The 14075-nt window shown below is 31.2% G+C and overlaps 2 protein-coding genes across 2 annotated transcripts; one reads left to right on the top strand and one right to left on the bottom strand.

Annotated features, from left to right (window-relative positions):
• The first annotated feature begins 1136 nt into the window (after window positions 1–1136).
• Window positions 1137–4992, top strand: LOC129882070 (uncharacterized). Its single transcript, XM_055956210.1, has 7 exons — window positions 1137–1298; window positions 2219–2286; window positions 2393–2533; window positions 3039–3080; window positions 3944–4083; window positions 4409–4510; window positions 4582–4992. Exons 1-7 carry the CDS (start codon window positions 1222–1224, stop codon window positions 4708–4710), a joined length of 699 nt encoding a protein of 232 aa, XP_055812185.1. The 5' UTR covers window positions 1137–1221; the 3' UTR covers window positions 4711–4992.
• Window positions 4993–7951: 2959 nt separating this feature from the next.
• LOC129882069 (threonine dehydratase biosynthetic, chloroplastic-like) lies at window positions 7952–12179 on the bottom strand. The gene is made up of 9 exons (XM_055956209.1): window positions 11671–12179; window positions 11380–11559; window positions 10894–11050; window positions 10327–10652; window positions 9804–10052; window positions 9304–9377; window positions 9084–9201; window positions 8753–8890; window positions 7952–8299 (listed from the first exon to the last, which is right to left on the bottom strand). Exons 1-9 carry the CDS (start codon window positions 12079–12081, stop codon window positions 8156–8158), a joined length of 1797 nt encoding a protein of 598 aa, XP_055812184.1. The 5' UTR covers window positions 12082–12179; the 3' UTR covers window positions 7952–8155.
• Between the last annotated feature and the right edge of the window lie 1896 nt (window positions 12180–14075).

Below are 14075 nucleotides of genomic sequence, written 5' to 3'. Positions count from 1 at the left end.
CATTTTTTTTTTATTCTACATTTTCTTTTGCGTTATCCCCAAATGTAGAAAAAATAAAAATAGATGACATTGCTTTGAGGCAGGCGATTTATCGGGTCTTGTGGTGCACTTTGTTATGAGCATGAAATGATGTTTCAGCTTTAACTCGAGATAAAAACTTCTTACAATTCGAACCAATAGTAGAGTTGAGATCCAACTTAATTACTTGTGCGTTTCAACACCACCTCAGAATAAAATTATTTGCGTGCAGTAACGATGAATCATATTGTATTGTACTGTACTGTTTTAATGAATACAATATTCGAATAGATTGTATTTTTTTTCTATCGTTATATAACGTTACACATATCAATAATTTGACGGATAAAATTACAAGAAAAATAAGGCATGAGGTAGAGTTACGTAATATAAAAAAAAAGTAGGGTAAAAGATAAAATATAATTATCAAATAATAAATAAAGACAAAATGAGAAGCAAAATAAGGTAACAATGGGATCATATCAAGTCGTTTGTTACACAAACAGACCTTTTTTGTCGTTATCTAAGAATAAATTTAATGATTTGATATAATAAACTTTAAATAATAATCAAAATAAATATTATATTTAAACTAACAATACAATACAGTACTAACAACCATTCAAACAAATGATCTAAATTTACGTGCATATTATATGTATGTTAGTTTTCCAAGGGAAGTGAGTTCCTACCTCCGTCTCATATTATATGAACACTTTCAACTTTACACGGTGATTAAAAAATTATTAATACATTGAAAGACTTTACCATTTTGCCCTTTATTTATATCAATGCAATATATATAGAGTATAAAAATAGCTAGTATTGGAAATTATTTACATTCAAAAGACCATATTAATTGTAAGGGTAAAATAAGAAAAAATCAATAAATTCTATGTTGATTTAGTAAGTGATCAAGTAATATGAGACAACATTTTTAGTAAGATGCCATCTAATATGAGATGGAGGTAGTATTTTTTGTTAATTGGACTAAATGTGCTTAAAATTTGTAAATTTAGAGAATAAATAGTGTTCATGGTCATATTTAGAGGGCTAAGTTACATGGACTAAATGTGCTAAAATTTTGGCTAAAAAAACTCTTTAAATAAATATTTTTTGTCTCAAAGTAAGCAGACCAAAATCGCCCCCAACTTTTCCGGCGGAAGCCATTGCCGGAGAAAGAGTGTTTTCCGTTCACGCACCATGGAGATAGAAGGTGGTGGTTCCTTGTACAAAGTCAAAGAGAAGATTTTTCATCCTTTCTCAGAGTTTATGCTTAGGTTTATTCACCACTCTGACTGCCGTTCTTTTTTTTTCTTTTTTGGTCAAGAAATTATTCGATAGATTATTTTCACAAATTATTCATTACTTTTCGCACTTTAGTTCAATTGGGTGTATTTCAATTCGCGTTTATGATTCAATAAATGGCCAAATGGAAATTTCTGTAAAAAAAAAATGTAGTTTTTGAAGGATTTTCAGCTAAGGGGTTATGTAGTTTTTGAAGGATTTTCAGCTAAGGGTTCATCATCTGCTATATATACATAATTAAAAAAAAATTGACCTTGTATATACAGTGTGATTTTCCGGCAAAGAGGTTCGAATGAACCCCTCTTGCTCCTCTAGCTCCGCCCTGGTGTATCACTATGTCCACTAAGGTTTAAACAAATAGTAAAGAATTCACAATGTTGACAAGGGTTGACATGTAGGATTTTGTTTGAAAATGGTTCTATGCGGTAGGGGTAAGGATAGAAGGTTAGTAGGTAGTGGAGTTTTGCCTTGCTTTCATGGGTCCAGGCTTGTTTGTGTTTGTTGTTGTACTAGCCTTATTCTTGTAGTTCTAGTTTTTTTTATATCTATCATCATCTGTTTACTGGGTTTTAACTACTGAACTATTTTGTTGTTGTTCGTATTCTTTCTTTTAGGCTGAACACTGCTTCTCTTATTAGTTATCATGTTTTGTCACTGTTTTCTTCTTCTTTATACTTGAAATTGTTGAACTTGAGCGGAGGGTCTTTCGAAAACAACCTCTCTACCTCCATGAGTTAGTGGTAAGGTTTGTGTACAGTCTATCCTCTCAGACCCACTTATGGGATTCCACTGGATATGTTGTTGTTGATGTTGTTAACAGTTCTGCAAAGTCCCTTTTGTCTATGTACTGATTCTCAGGCTATTACTTAGGTTACTTTTCTCTATATTTCAGGATTACAAAATTTGATGAATTAACAGAAGTGGGAAGTAGATTACTAGTTGGATTTCAGCAAGGACTCGGTGAGTATTGTATCATCCATTTGAATGAATCTACTCCAGGAATAAAATTAATCTTTTGTGTGCTCTATAGTGAATATAGCTTATTTCGCTTGCCTGCTTTTCTCAGAGTATCTGCGGCGCGAAACTATTGAAAAGAATTCTGAATTGGTCGAGCGTATTATTAGAGATAATGAAAGCAAGAGGCTTTCGTCCTACATAGAAGCTGGATGTATGAATGCTCATGATACTGTACAAAAGATGTCCAAGTGTAAGTGTCATAAATCTTGAATCTTGCTATACTCCCCCCCCCCCTCCCCTGAACATGAAAAAAGAACAGTTAATGTGAAGGAATTATATGAGATCGTGCTTTTCAGAGTAAGTTTACTAGATGCTGTGGAGTTTCCTCTCTTGTTTTTACGACGATTTGAGTTGTTTGCATTGATGCATATTGCATACCTGCTACTTATGCATCGATGATAGTGTCATTTCTTTGTCACTGCCTGAGTGTAGGTTGTATAATTCTCTCTTGCTTATATCATTTCCATTTGGTAGACTATTGAAACATCTTGGTACAAATCTCTCACATATCTATATTAACAAGAGGCGTATAAAATTGTCTTTATGATTTGATTTTTGTTGCTGTTACTGTCTTTACATCATTGGCCTATGTACATCTAGTCTAGTCGAATTTCTCCTTTTTGTTTCCAGTTTTTTCTTTAGATTTGTTTTGGTGTTATTTCGATTCATAACTTGGGTTCTCTTCTGCACAGAAGTACATGCATGCCACCTTGGACTTCAGAATCACGTAAACGAAGGTATTCCCTGTCCTGAATTAATTTTTTCCTCTATCATCTTTATGTTGTTACTTTACCTTGACTAGCAAGAAATTTCACTACCAGTGTATCCATTCTATGCTAAGGTCATGGAGCGAACAAAATCCAAAATGTAGTCAGCACTATTAACAGGGGTGAGATAGTTCCAACTAAAAGGCTAACTAAGGATCTAGTTTTGAGGGAGTAGGTTGGAGTTGAGATGCCATCAAAACAATTAAGGTTCCTTTCCGAGCACATACACCAAAAGATAGTTGCTGAGACATAGCTAGTTTAGGAGTTACTGGTTCGTTTGCATTTATGGATTTATCTTGCTAATTCTTCATCGGAGAATTTTCATGAGATTAATTAATCCCTATTGTTGGATAGGTGGGAAGTCTGAATTATACCAAACTAACTAGCAAAGAAGTGATTGGAAAGACTCCTGATCCAACTAACCTTGCACCAAGTTAATTATCCATGCTAATGCACGGTTAATTATTGCGGTATTGCCGGTGAGATCTAGAATGCCATCCATGTATAGCTGATAGAAGTATGTTAAGCGCTGCCTTCTTCAGCACCACACGCCACACATGTTGGCTTGCGTTAAGATTATCATGTTAGGGATAAAAGGTTAATACAACTTATGAAATCAAATAAAGTCTCTTGATTTGGAGCATATGGTGCCCTTATAAATTTCTATCATTCCTGTATTCATACAGATCCTCATCAGCCAATTGGCCATTAGGCAAAGTGCTAACACGGGCATAGAATAATTTCATTTACAGTTTTTATGTTAAGTGAACAATTACGTGATTTTCCAAATGGATTTGGAGCTTAGATTATGAAATGCTGATATTTAATTGCAGCGAAGTGTGTTGTTGATGAACTTGCATGTCTTTTAAAGGATGCGGAAGCTGTAGTTCAATCGATAAATTGCAGTTTGGCTCAAATGGAAGGACTAAATGTTGACAATGGTACAGATTCATTGGAAACCTCTCATGATGAAGTAAGATCCTTTTTTCCTTTTAACTCGTAATGTTCACTCAAATTTCTGATTTTAATTACTAACACAGACATGGTCTATTCCTGTGTGCTTATTTACAACAACATACCCAATGTAATCCCACAAGTGATGTCTCGGGAGGGTAGTGTGTATGCAGATTTTACCCCTATCTTGGGAGGTAAAGAGGCTGTTTCCGCTAGACCTTTGGCTTCCTGTGTGCTTATTTCTTAAAAGGAAAAGAATATTTAAAGCAATCATGATCTTTAAGCTGACCTTGAGTGTATATATGCTTCCAGACTAACTGATTTTTGATAATATGGCAATGTAGGCAGAAACTCCGTCTGTTGATCCTCTGAAACATGAAATCACTTATATTGCAATAATGATGGCAATAGTATACTCCATGGTAAAAAATGACTCCACAATGCAGGTAATAATCTTTTTTCGTTGGCTTAGAATTAGCTAAGCGCATATTGTTTAATCCTTTTTTGCCTATAACAGGAAAAGATTGTTTCTTCCCTAAACCTCACTTCACCTTCTGGAGAATTGGAGAGCTACTCCAGCATGTGGTCGTTGCGCCCTTACATAGACGATGAAATCATGCACAAAGCTTGGAAACTTGTCCGTTAACTCGTTTCTCTTCCTGTTTTTTATTGGGGAAAGATCATCAAATATCTTTATCAGCAAATTGCCATTTGCGATACGAAAAAGGGACAAGAAATGGGAAAAGTACTGGAAATTATAGGAGTTCTTGGGAGGTGAAGAAGATGATGATAATGTAGATTAGTATTATTATTTATTGGTTCAGGTTATATGACTGCTAAATTCTGCTATAGCATTGAGTCAAGTGGATGTACACATTTACTTCTTTTCTTTTGGAATTTACACTGATATTTTGCTTTCACTTTCAAATACCTTTTGCTAAACAAAGTCAATTTTTGATAATGGTCACTGAGTCAAGACTCTAGAGAATTTGATCGATCTTACATTCTGTCGTTAAGGGGTAGAACAAATTCAAGAATTCTATGATCATTATGAGTTAGATTCGACAGTATTTGATCAATCTTATATTTTATTATGAAGAGGTAGAACTAATAAAAGAATTATATGATCTGAGTTAGAGTCTATACAATTTGATCGATCTTTTATTTTGTTGTTACGTGGTACAATTGATTCAAGAATTCTATGATCATTAGGAGTCAGACTCTACAGAATTTGATCAAGCTTATATTCTGTTATCAAGGGATAAAAATGATACAAGAATTCTATGATTATTATGAGTTATACTCGAGAGAATTTGATTCAATCTTATATTTCATGTTAAGGGGCAGAACTGATTCAATAATTCTACAATCATTGTGAGTCAGACTTGATAGAATTTGACCAATCTTATATTCTGTTGTTAAGGGGTAGAACTGATACAAGAATTCTATGCTCACTATGAAGCAGACCTAATAGAATTTGATCAGTCTTATATTCTGTCATTAAGGGATAAATCTGATACAAGAATTCTATGATCACTATGAGTCAGACTCGATATAATTTGATCAATCTTACATTTTATCGTTAAGGGGTAGAATTAATCATGACATTTTTAACGGCAATGCCGATGGTTTTACCCTTGAGCCACAGCCACCCATGTTACGGTACATTTTCATGTCACGGAGAGTGGTAGTAATGCGATCGGTAGAAAATGGTGTAAATTTGGGGCTGCCGGTAAAATTATTTAATGGGGCAAGACAAAGGAATTCCATATTTATCGTACTGTATTATATTTGATCCAAAAACTTTATTCACTTGAAAAATATTTGTTTTATGATATGATCACTTACACTAAATAGAAAGGGGTATATATAGGTGTAAAATTACAAGCAGGGGAGTTGCGTGAACTTCAAATTGATGTAACGTGTAAAATACTAACATGTGCAAAACGCCCTTCATAGTACATGTGTGGGTGGGGGACTACGAGAAATTTTTTTTAGCGGTAGACAAGATTTCTTAGCTAAATAATAAAAATTTTATATGAAAAAATTAGGAAGTTTTTTATTATTTGAGTGAGAATCTGTTTCCCATAATGTATTTTTCTAGTGATCAGTTGGTTCAGTGGAAAATGAGTAGAAAAATTATGATCTACAACATAAATTTCTCCACTGATTGGCGGTGGAAAAAATCTTTGTTTCTAATAGTGTTAGTAACGGGGTGTATAAAAATTCAATTAGCGAGGAGCTATTTTACGAAGGTTTAAATAGGAATTAGTGATAAATTCCGTAACTAATTTCATGTTTTCTAGTAGCGCGAGAAGGGTTAGGATTTTCGACATCAATTATATGATTGTACAATGATCATTGATTCATAAATTGTTAGCGAAAACGTGAAAATATAAAGATCAAGGAAGAACAATAATATTTAACGTGGTTCGGATCAGAATGATCCTACGTCCACCAGAGAACAACTATCTTTATATTAACAAAGAAAAGGGAGAGATCCCAAATACAACTAAGAAAATTGCTCTATCAACTCTCTATTCTTCTAATGTATTTTGCAAATGCCTTAGAATATGAGAAGACAAGAGAAAAATATTTTTAAGATGTGTTTCAAATGAATCAAGAGTTACCTATTTATAGGAATAAATTCTTGCTTTTGATGTCATCCATGACACCACATTTTGTGAAGATGTCAAAATTTACCAAACTTTCACCTACCAAATCGTTACATTAAGACTATTTAAAATCTTGTCAATTTTAACATAAATTATAGAAGAAATCTCACATGGGATGATAAAACTTTCCCTAATAAAGATGATTTTATATTCAACAAAGCTCAAATCTGAAATCTTTGATTTAAAATAAATAAATACTTATTACTCTATCACAAGCTTTATTGATTTTTTTTAGAAGATAATACTATGAGTAGAGGAATAGATGTTACATGAAGTCCAGTTTCTGTGTTTATTTTCTTTTTTCTTTGTGGTTTTTGGAAATAGGTCCACAATTCACGTGACTCGTGAGTATAAAGTGACCTATCTCAAATTAAGTTTTGTTTTATATGAATATTCAATGTACATTTTTATATCAAAACTTAATAATATTCAAAAGTCCAAAAATATCAATTCTCTAGTGAGTGTTACATTAATTTTCATAGTGTAAAATATTTGAGAAAATGAATTTTGGAAAAAGATTGGTGTTGTGACGCAACCACTATAACACGTGATGGGCAGCGTAACGTGGTCACTCAAATTTTTTTTTTTTTTTTTGCTTTTTCTCAAATACCTTTTGCTAACCAGTGTCATTTTCTGATAGTGATCACAATGAGTTAAAAGATACTAGAGAATTTGATCGATCATACGTTCTGTCGTTAATGGGTAGAACTGATTCAAGAATTTTATGATAATGATCACAATGAGTTAAAAGACACTAGAGAATTTGATCGATCATACGTTCTGTCGTTAATGGATAGAACTGTTTCAAGAATTTTATGATTATTATGATAGAATTAATTTGATCAATCTTATATTTTGTTATCAAGGGGTAGAATTGATACAAGAATTATATGATCTGAGTTAGGATCGAGAGAATTTTATCGATCTTTTATTCTGTTGTTAAGGGGTAGAATTGACACAAGAATTCTATGATCATTATGAGTTAAAACTCGATAGAATTTGATCAAGCTTATATTCTCTTATTAAGAGGTAAAACTGATACAAGAATGTAAGTGGAACATTCTTTAAAGCTTTCTTATATTGAAATGTTTGTAGGCTCAATTTTCTTTTGCATTCAGTACCCATTTACGGAGTTTCAAATTTCACAAGTAATCAGTAAATACTATTTCTATCGACGCTCTAGCAAAAGATCACTTCAACTTACAGCAATAGTTCAGAAAAGTGGTTGACAATAATAAATTGTTATTTCCTAATGGATACATGCACTATTATTTATACAACAAGATGAAATTAACTTACAACAAGTTAATTCATCAATTATTTCTTAACAACTGATTCGTACAAGACGGTTATTCTTTTAAAGAAAAAAAAATAGGATTTGCAATAATTGCAACTTAGAACACGATTTTTTTTTCTTCAATCATTCCTTATAAGCTTATAAACCTCATCAAGATTCTCAAAACTATATGCATAACCAAGATTATTAGCTTGATTTTGGAATTCATCCATCTCACTTTTTGGAACTTGGAATCCCACTAACACACTTGCATTTATATCTCCCTGTCATGGCAATAAAAAAAAAGTTACAATAATTCCTCCCAAAATATACAATACAAATTATTATTTTAGCTTCTATACACTGATAGATTTTTTAAAAAAAAATAAAAAAAGTTACACTATCAGAAAATTCACCTAAAAGATAAAAGTGTAAATTTTATATATCGATAGTATCAAAAATATTTACACAATAAAATCAGCGTCAAATATAATTTACTACACTAAATTCATATGAATCTAATACTTTCGACATAATGCATATGTGTAGAAATCTATTAAATTAATTGAATTATATGTCCTTGAGTCGGACCATTTATAAAATAATCACAAGTAATTTCTTTATGATAAACAATGATTAGTAACCTAGTAAAAATGGTAACATATTATCACACGTTAAACTACTTAACTGCATTAATAATATAATAAAATTTTATACTGTTAGTATATATAACTTACCTGTTCACGGTAACGGAACAAAGTTATATTCCAACGAGGGGAGAAAGCATATAAGAATTTTCTTAGAGCTCCAGCAATTTCAGGGAAAATAAATTGACAGAGAATCTCATCACTAGGATTTGATGCGCCACCAGCCACCTATATATATAAAAAGTAATAAAAACAATGTTAATTCGAATATAAATATATAAGTAAAATTTACATATTTAAAAATTACATAAAACATATTAACACTCTCAAAATAATAATAGTATCAGATAATATAAGAACGAAATATTATTATTAGTAATTATTAAGAATTAATTTAATAATAATAATAAAAAGACATTACCAAATGCCTTAGGTGTTCATTGGCCACATCATGATGTGAGAGATCAACAGTATGGAATCCTTCTGAATTCAACTTCTCAATTATTGCTTTAATATCCGTATTTTCATCAATATCAACACTGCAAATTCAATAAATAAATAAATAAAATAATCTAAACAATATTGAATATAATAGTAAATAATAAAAGAAATCTAAAATTGAAGGAAACAAATTTCATTACCTGTATAGAGCTACAGCCTTTTTTCTTTCAGCACTATATCTGTATGTGAATTCAGTAATATTGAAAGAGCCCAACTGTCATTCAAAATTAAAATTTCAGTTTCTATCCCAAAATAAAAAGGAAAAAAAAAGCCATATACTAATGTAAAGTTGTTAAATGAATTATGTCAAAATCGACTGAATTAATATATGAACGGGTCATTAATATCTCAAAAGTTATTTGGATTGAGATGAATCGAGTCAAAACGGATGAAACATAGGTCATATGATATTTTTAATGAGTTCGAACAACAATGCAACTCGTAATTTTTATTTTTAAATTCCATAATGAAAATTCTAAATTCACTACTGATATTAAACAATATTTTTAGAGAATTGGAATAACAATGCAAACAAGTAAATTTCTCGAACCTTGTTAATGAAAATCCTAGATTCATCTAATTTCACTTAATTATATTACCACAAGATCGATATTTTTAAAGAGTTGGAAGAACGACTTACAATTTGAATGAATTTCAAGAAGCTTCCTTGTTCTTCTGGCATAACAGTAGCTAACAAAGCTTCTTCCCCTGCACCAATCGCTGCATAGTCTGCAACTAATTTTAGTTTGCTGAAATCCATATTTGCTCCACTTGCAATTGTTACAATATTTTCATTTTGGATGTTATAATATTTGCAATATGCTTGAGCTCCAGCTATGGAAACTGCACCTGATGTCTCTAATATGTTCCTTCCTTCATCATACACATCCTATTTCAAAGTAACAATTTTTTTTTTATTGAATTCCGACTTGAAATGACTGAACTCAACGTGTTTAAATTCTTCGAATTTTTTTTGTCTAATCTTTAAAAGTCAAAAACGTTCAAATTTATCCTTGTACTAGTCGATAAATATGTCACGTGTCCTAATCAATATGTCACATATATTACTCGATGCTAATTCAGATAAAGCAAAAGTCTCAAAATAGATATCAAATATCGAAAGATATATATAAAAAAAGAAAAGATAACATGTGTTGGCTAACCTTTATTGCAGCACTAATATCATCACGATGAACAAGTACCATTCCATCAATTAACTCTTGACATTTTTGAAAATTGTATGCACCAACTTGTGCAACAGCTACACCATCAGCAAAAGTATCAACATTTTCCAATTTTATTCTTTCACCTTTATATAATGAATATGTCATTGAAGCTGCACCATATGGTTCAACTCCAATAATTTTTGTATTTGGGGCAACTTGTTTGAAATAAGCAGCAACACCAGCTATTAGACCACCACCACCAACAGGCACAAACACGGCATAGATGTCCTTAAGTTGATGGTTTATCTCCATTCCAACTGTACCTGAATGTCATTGTAGAATTTTTCGTAAGCGACCATAATATTTAAACAAGTAGATATTACCTGAATTGAACTTTCATCTTGTTGTCCCCCCTCCCCCTCCCCCCGGCTCTTTTTTTTAAAAAAAAAAAAAATTTTAATAGCTCAGTTGATTGACTACTTGAACATTACTTTGTTGGTAAGTACTTGATTAAATAGGGAAAAATAATCATTTTATCTAAGATGCACCGGACCGGATTAGTACCTTGGCCTTTGATGACTCCTGGATCATCGAATGGTGAGACGAATATGTACCCATTTTCTTCAACCAACCTCAGGGCCTCTGCTTGAGCTTCATCAAATGTCTGACCCACAGGTTTTATCGTAACATAATCACCACCTAAGGATCTAACCGCCTCAACCTGTAAAAAAGATTTTAAAAAAAACATAATTGTTAAAAAATAAATAATTTATTTTTTTCATTTTAATTAACGTGATACTAAAATAAATAAATTACTTTAGTATATTTTAAGAAAAATGATGATCGAGTTTTAACTCTTATCTAAGTGATGGGGTTTGGGAAGGATGTAAACAAATTTTGTCATATTTCCATGGATTCGTTTAGTCACACTATCTTAGACTTCAAAACCACAGGAATATTACACGTACGCTAAAATAACATTAAAGACATAAAATTCAAAATATCGTAACTTGATAATATCCAATCAAATCGATTCACATAAATTATTACCTTGATTTCTGGGGTGGTCTCAGGCATGACAATTGTAGCCTGACATTTAAGTGTTGCAGCACTAACTGCAACACCTTGTGCATGATTTCCAGCTGATGCTGTTACAACCCCTTTATCTAATTGCTCCTGTGAGAGGCTACTCATCATGTTGTAAGCTCCTCTAATCTTGAATGAAAACACCTATATATCAAATATTAATTAATTAGTCTCACATTATATATAAGTGTCGAATACCAGACAAACTAATAGAGCATATTATATGAAAGTACTGATAGTTAAGAGAAAACATACATCCTGTTTATCCTCTCTTTTGATATAAAATTTAACTCCAAGCTTATCTGAAATCTTCTTTGCAGGCTCCAAGGGGGTTACTTTCGCGACATTGTATACTGGTGATGCCAACATGTCGAGCAAATATTGCAATAATTCATCTGGATCGTAAGGAATTCGTTTATTTTCTATCAACTGTCCAGGCTGGACGACTGGCAACGATACTGGTTCACTCACCGGTAAGACGGCTGAAGAATCGGAAGGATAAATTAATCGTTTTAAAGGCAATGCCAATGGTTTTACCCTTGAACCACCCATGTTACGGTACATTTTCATGTCACGGAGAGGGGTAGTAATGCGATCACTAGAAAATGGTGTGAATTTGGGGCTGATGGTAAAATTATGTGATGGGGCTAGACAGAGGAATTCCATATTTATCGTACTAATGTATTATATTTGATCGAAAAACTTTATTCACTATAACAATAGAATACAGAGAAATATTTGTTTTATGATATGATCACTTACACTAAATAGAAGGGGTATATATAGGTGTAAAATTACAAGTAGGGGAGTTACGTGAACTTCATGCACACTTAATTATGACTCACCTAAAATTGATATAACATGTAAAATATCAACATGTGCAAAACGCCCGTGATAGTTTGTGTAGGTGGAGGGCTATGAAAAAAATATAGGAAACTCACGTAAATATTTACCATTTATAGCAATAAAAAAATAATTTTATTGAACACTTATAATACATTTATAATACAGTTTTAATACATATTGCAGAGAACTATTTATAAAACATAGATAATACAAGTTTTATAGATGGATAATACATTTATCACATATTTTAATAGACTTATAATACATTATGTTAGTTTCTTACTACACAACCATAATATATATTTTAAAACACTTATAATACATTTATATTATATGCATAATTCACTTTTAATACAAGTGTAGATTTATCATAATATTGCTATAAATGGTAATAAATAAAAAATATCGCTAAAATCAGTAATTAATTTTTAAAAAACACTCAATCAAGTAATTTTTCCAAAAATATAGCGGCGGACAAAATTTCATGCTAAACAATAAAAAAAAATATATGAAAAAAGAAAAAATACTAATATTTTCTTATAAAAGTTAGGAAGTTTCTCACTAGTTCAAGTGAAAATCTGTTTCCCACCATGTATGCATTTTTTTAGTGAGTTGGTTCAGTGGAAAAATCATGATTTATAGCATAAATTTATCATCGATTGACAGTGTGAAAAACCTTTGTTTATAGTAGATAGTATTAGTGACGAACTATATGAAAATTCAATTAGCTAGGGGTTATTTCGTGATGGATTAGCTAAAAATTGCTGATAAATTCTGTAGATAGGGGATAGGAGGGGGAGGATGTACGACATCAATTATATAATTGTACTATGATCATGAGTTGTAGAAGCAAACATGTCAAGACGTTATATGAATGTTTGACATCAATTATATGATTGTACTATGATCATGAGTTGTAGAAGCAAATGTTTCAAGACGTAATATAATTAAGTAATAAAAAATGTGTATATGTTCTTTAGATCTTTAATATTTTAAACCTTAATTAGGGGTTGTTAAGTTGAAAAGATAAGGGATAATAATTCCTCAATAAAACTCCTACTCATCAAATTGGAGAAGAAACAAGTGGTCAACAATTCCAACTTGCTAGGAAACTGCAGTTTTAATATATTATAAGAAGATGTAATTATTTAATAAACGTAAATCTCGAAAAATTTCCCTTTAAAGATATAACCATACTGTAAAATTATTATTTTTTGGTTTAATTATTTTTTTCTCAAAATTTTTGCCCCGATTAATCTTGATTTACATTGGATAGGGCTCTCTGGAGGCCAAAATGCTTTATAACAAAATATTTTTTATTTTTCAACTCAAATTCAACATCTCTAATTAAAAATAAATTATTTTTCCCCAAATCTCGACGATATTGCACAATTAATCATTTAATCACATGATACGTACATTATATTTATTAATAAAAAATAAAATTAATTTCACTTTCTCTATATTATCATTAAAATGTAAAGCATGATGTGCCTATATTTGATTTGCCAATTTTTTTGGTTTGGATTACGAAGAAAAAGGCTAAATTGATACTATGGGGTGATTTTAATCCCTCCCTCCTTAATCAAATATTTCGAATTAGAATCCACAAAAAATTAAAACATCTTTATGTGGAGCGCTAGCTGCTCCCAAAAATGTATCGTGCAATATATTGTATCGAATACCAAAGAAGAAATCAAAATAATAATAATAAAAGGATCCTATCAATGTATCAATAATTATTATTCATTGTGGAAGAGGAAAAAGGTGAAACGTTATGTGATTCAATTACAAGGAGAAAAAGTTTAAAAAGT

Source organism: Solanum dulcamara, chromosome 3 (assembly GCF_947179165.1).
Source record: "Solanum dulcamara chromosome 3, daSolDulc1.2, whole genome shotgun sequence".
NCBI classification, from domain to species: domain Eukaryota; kingdom Viridiplantae; phylum Streptophyta; class Magnoliopsida; order Solanales; family Solanaceae; genus Solanum; species Solanum dulcamara.
This window is presented reverse-complemented; position numbering and strand designations above follow the sequence as displayed.

Excerpts from the sequence above, each read along its gene's own strand:
- LOC129882069 (XM_055956209.1), bottom strand. The coding sequence starts at position 12,081 with ATGGAATTCCTCTGTCTAGCCCCATCACATAATTTTACCATCAGCCCC. Across the intron at positions 10,653-10,893 it reads AGGAGTCATCAAAGGCCAAG|GTACAGTTGGAATGGAGATA; the intron begins GTACTAATCCGG and ends AATGACATTCAG. Across the intron at positions 8,891-9,083 it reads ATGAACACCTAAGGCATTTG|GTGGCTGGTGGCGCATCAAA; the intron begins GTAATGTCTTTT and ends TTATATATATAG.
- LOC129882070 (XM_055956210.1), top strand. The coding sequence starts at position 1,222 with ATGGAGATAGAAGGTGGTGGTTCCTTGTACAAAGTCAAAGAGAAGATT. Across the intron at positions 2,534-3,038 it reads TGTACAAAAGATGTCCAAGT|TACATGCATGCCACCTTGGA; the intron begins GTAAGTGTCATA and ends TCTGCACAGAAG. Across the intron at positions 4,511-4,581 it reads AAAATGACTCCACAATGCAG|GAAAAGATTGTTTCTTCCCT; the intron begins GTAATAATCTTT and ends TGCCTATAACAG.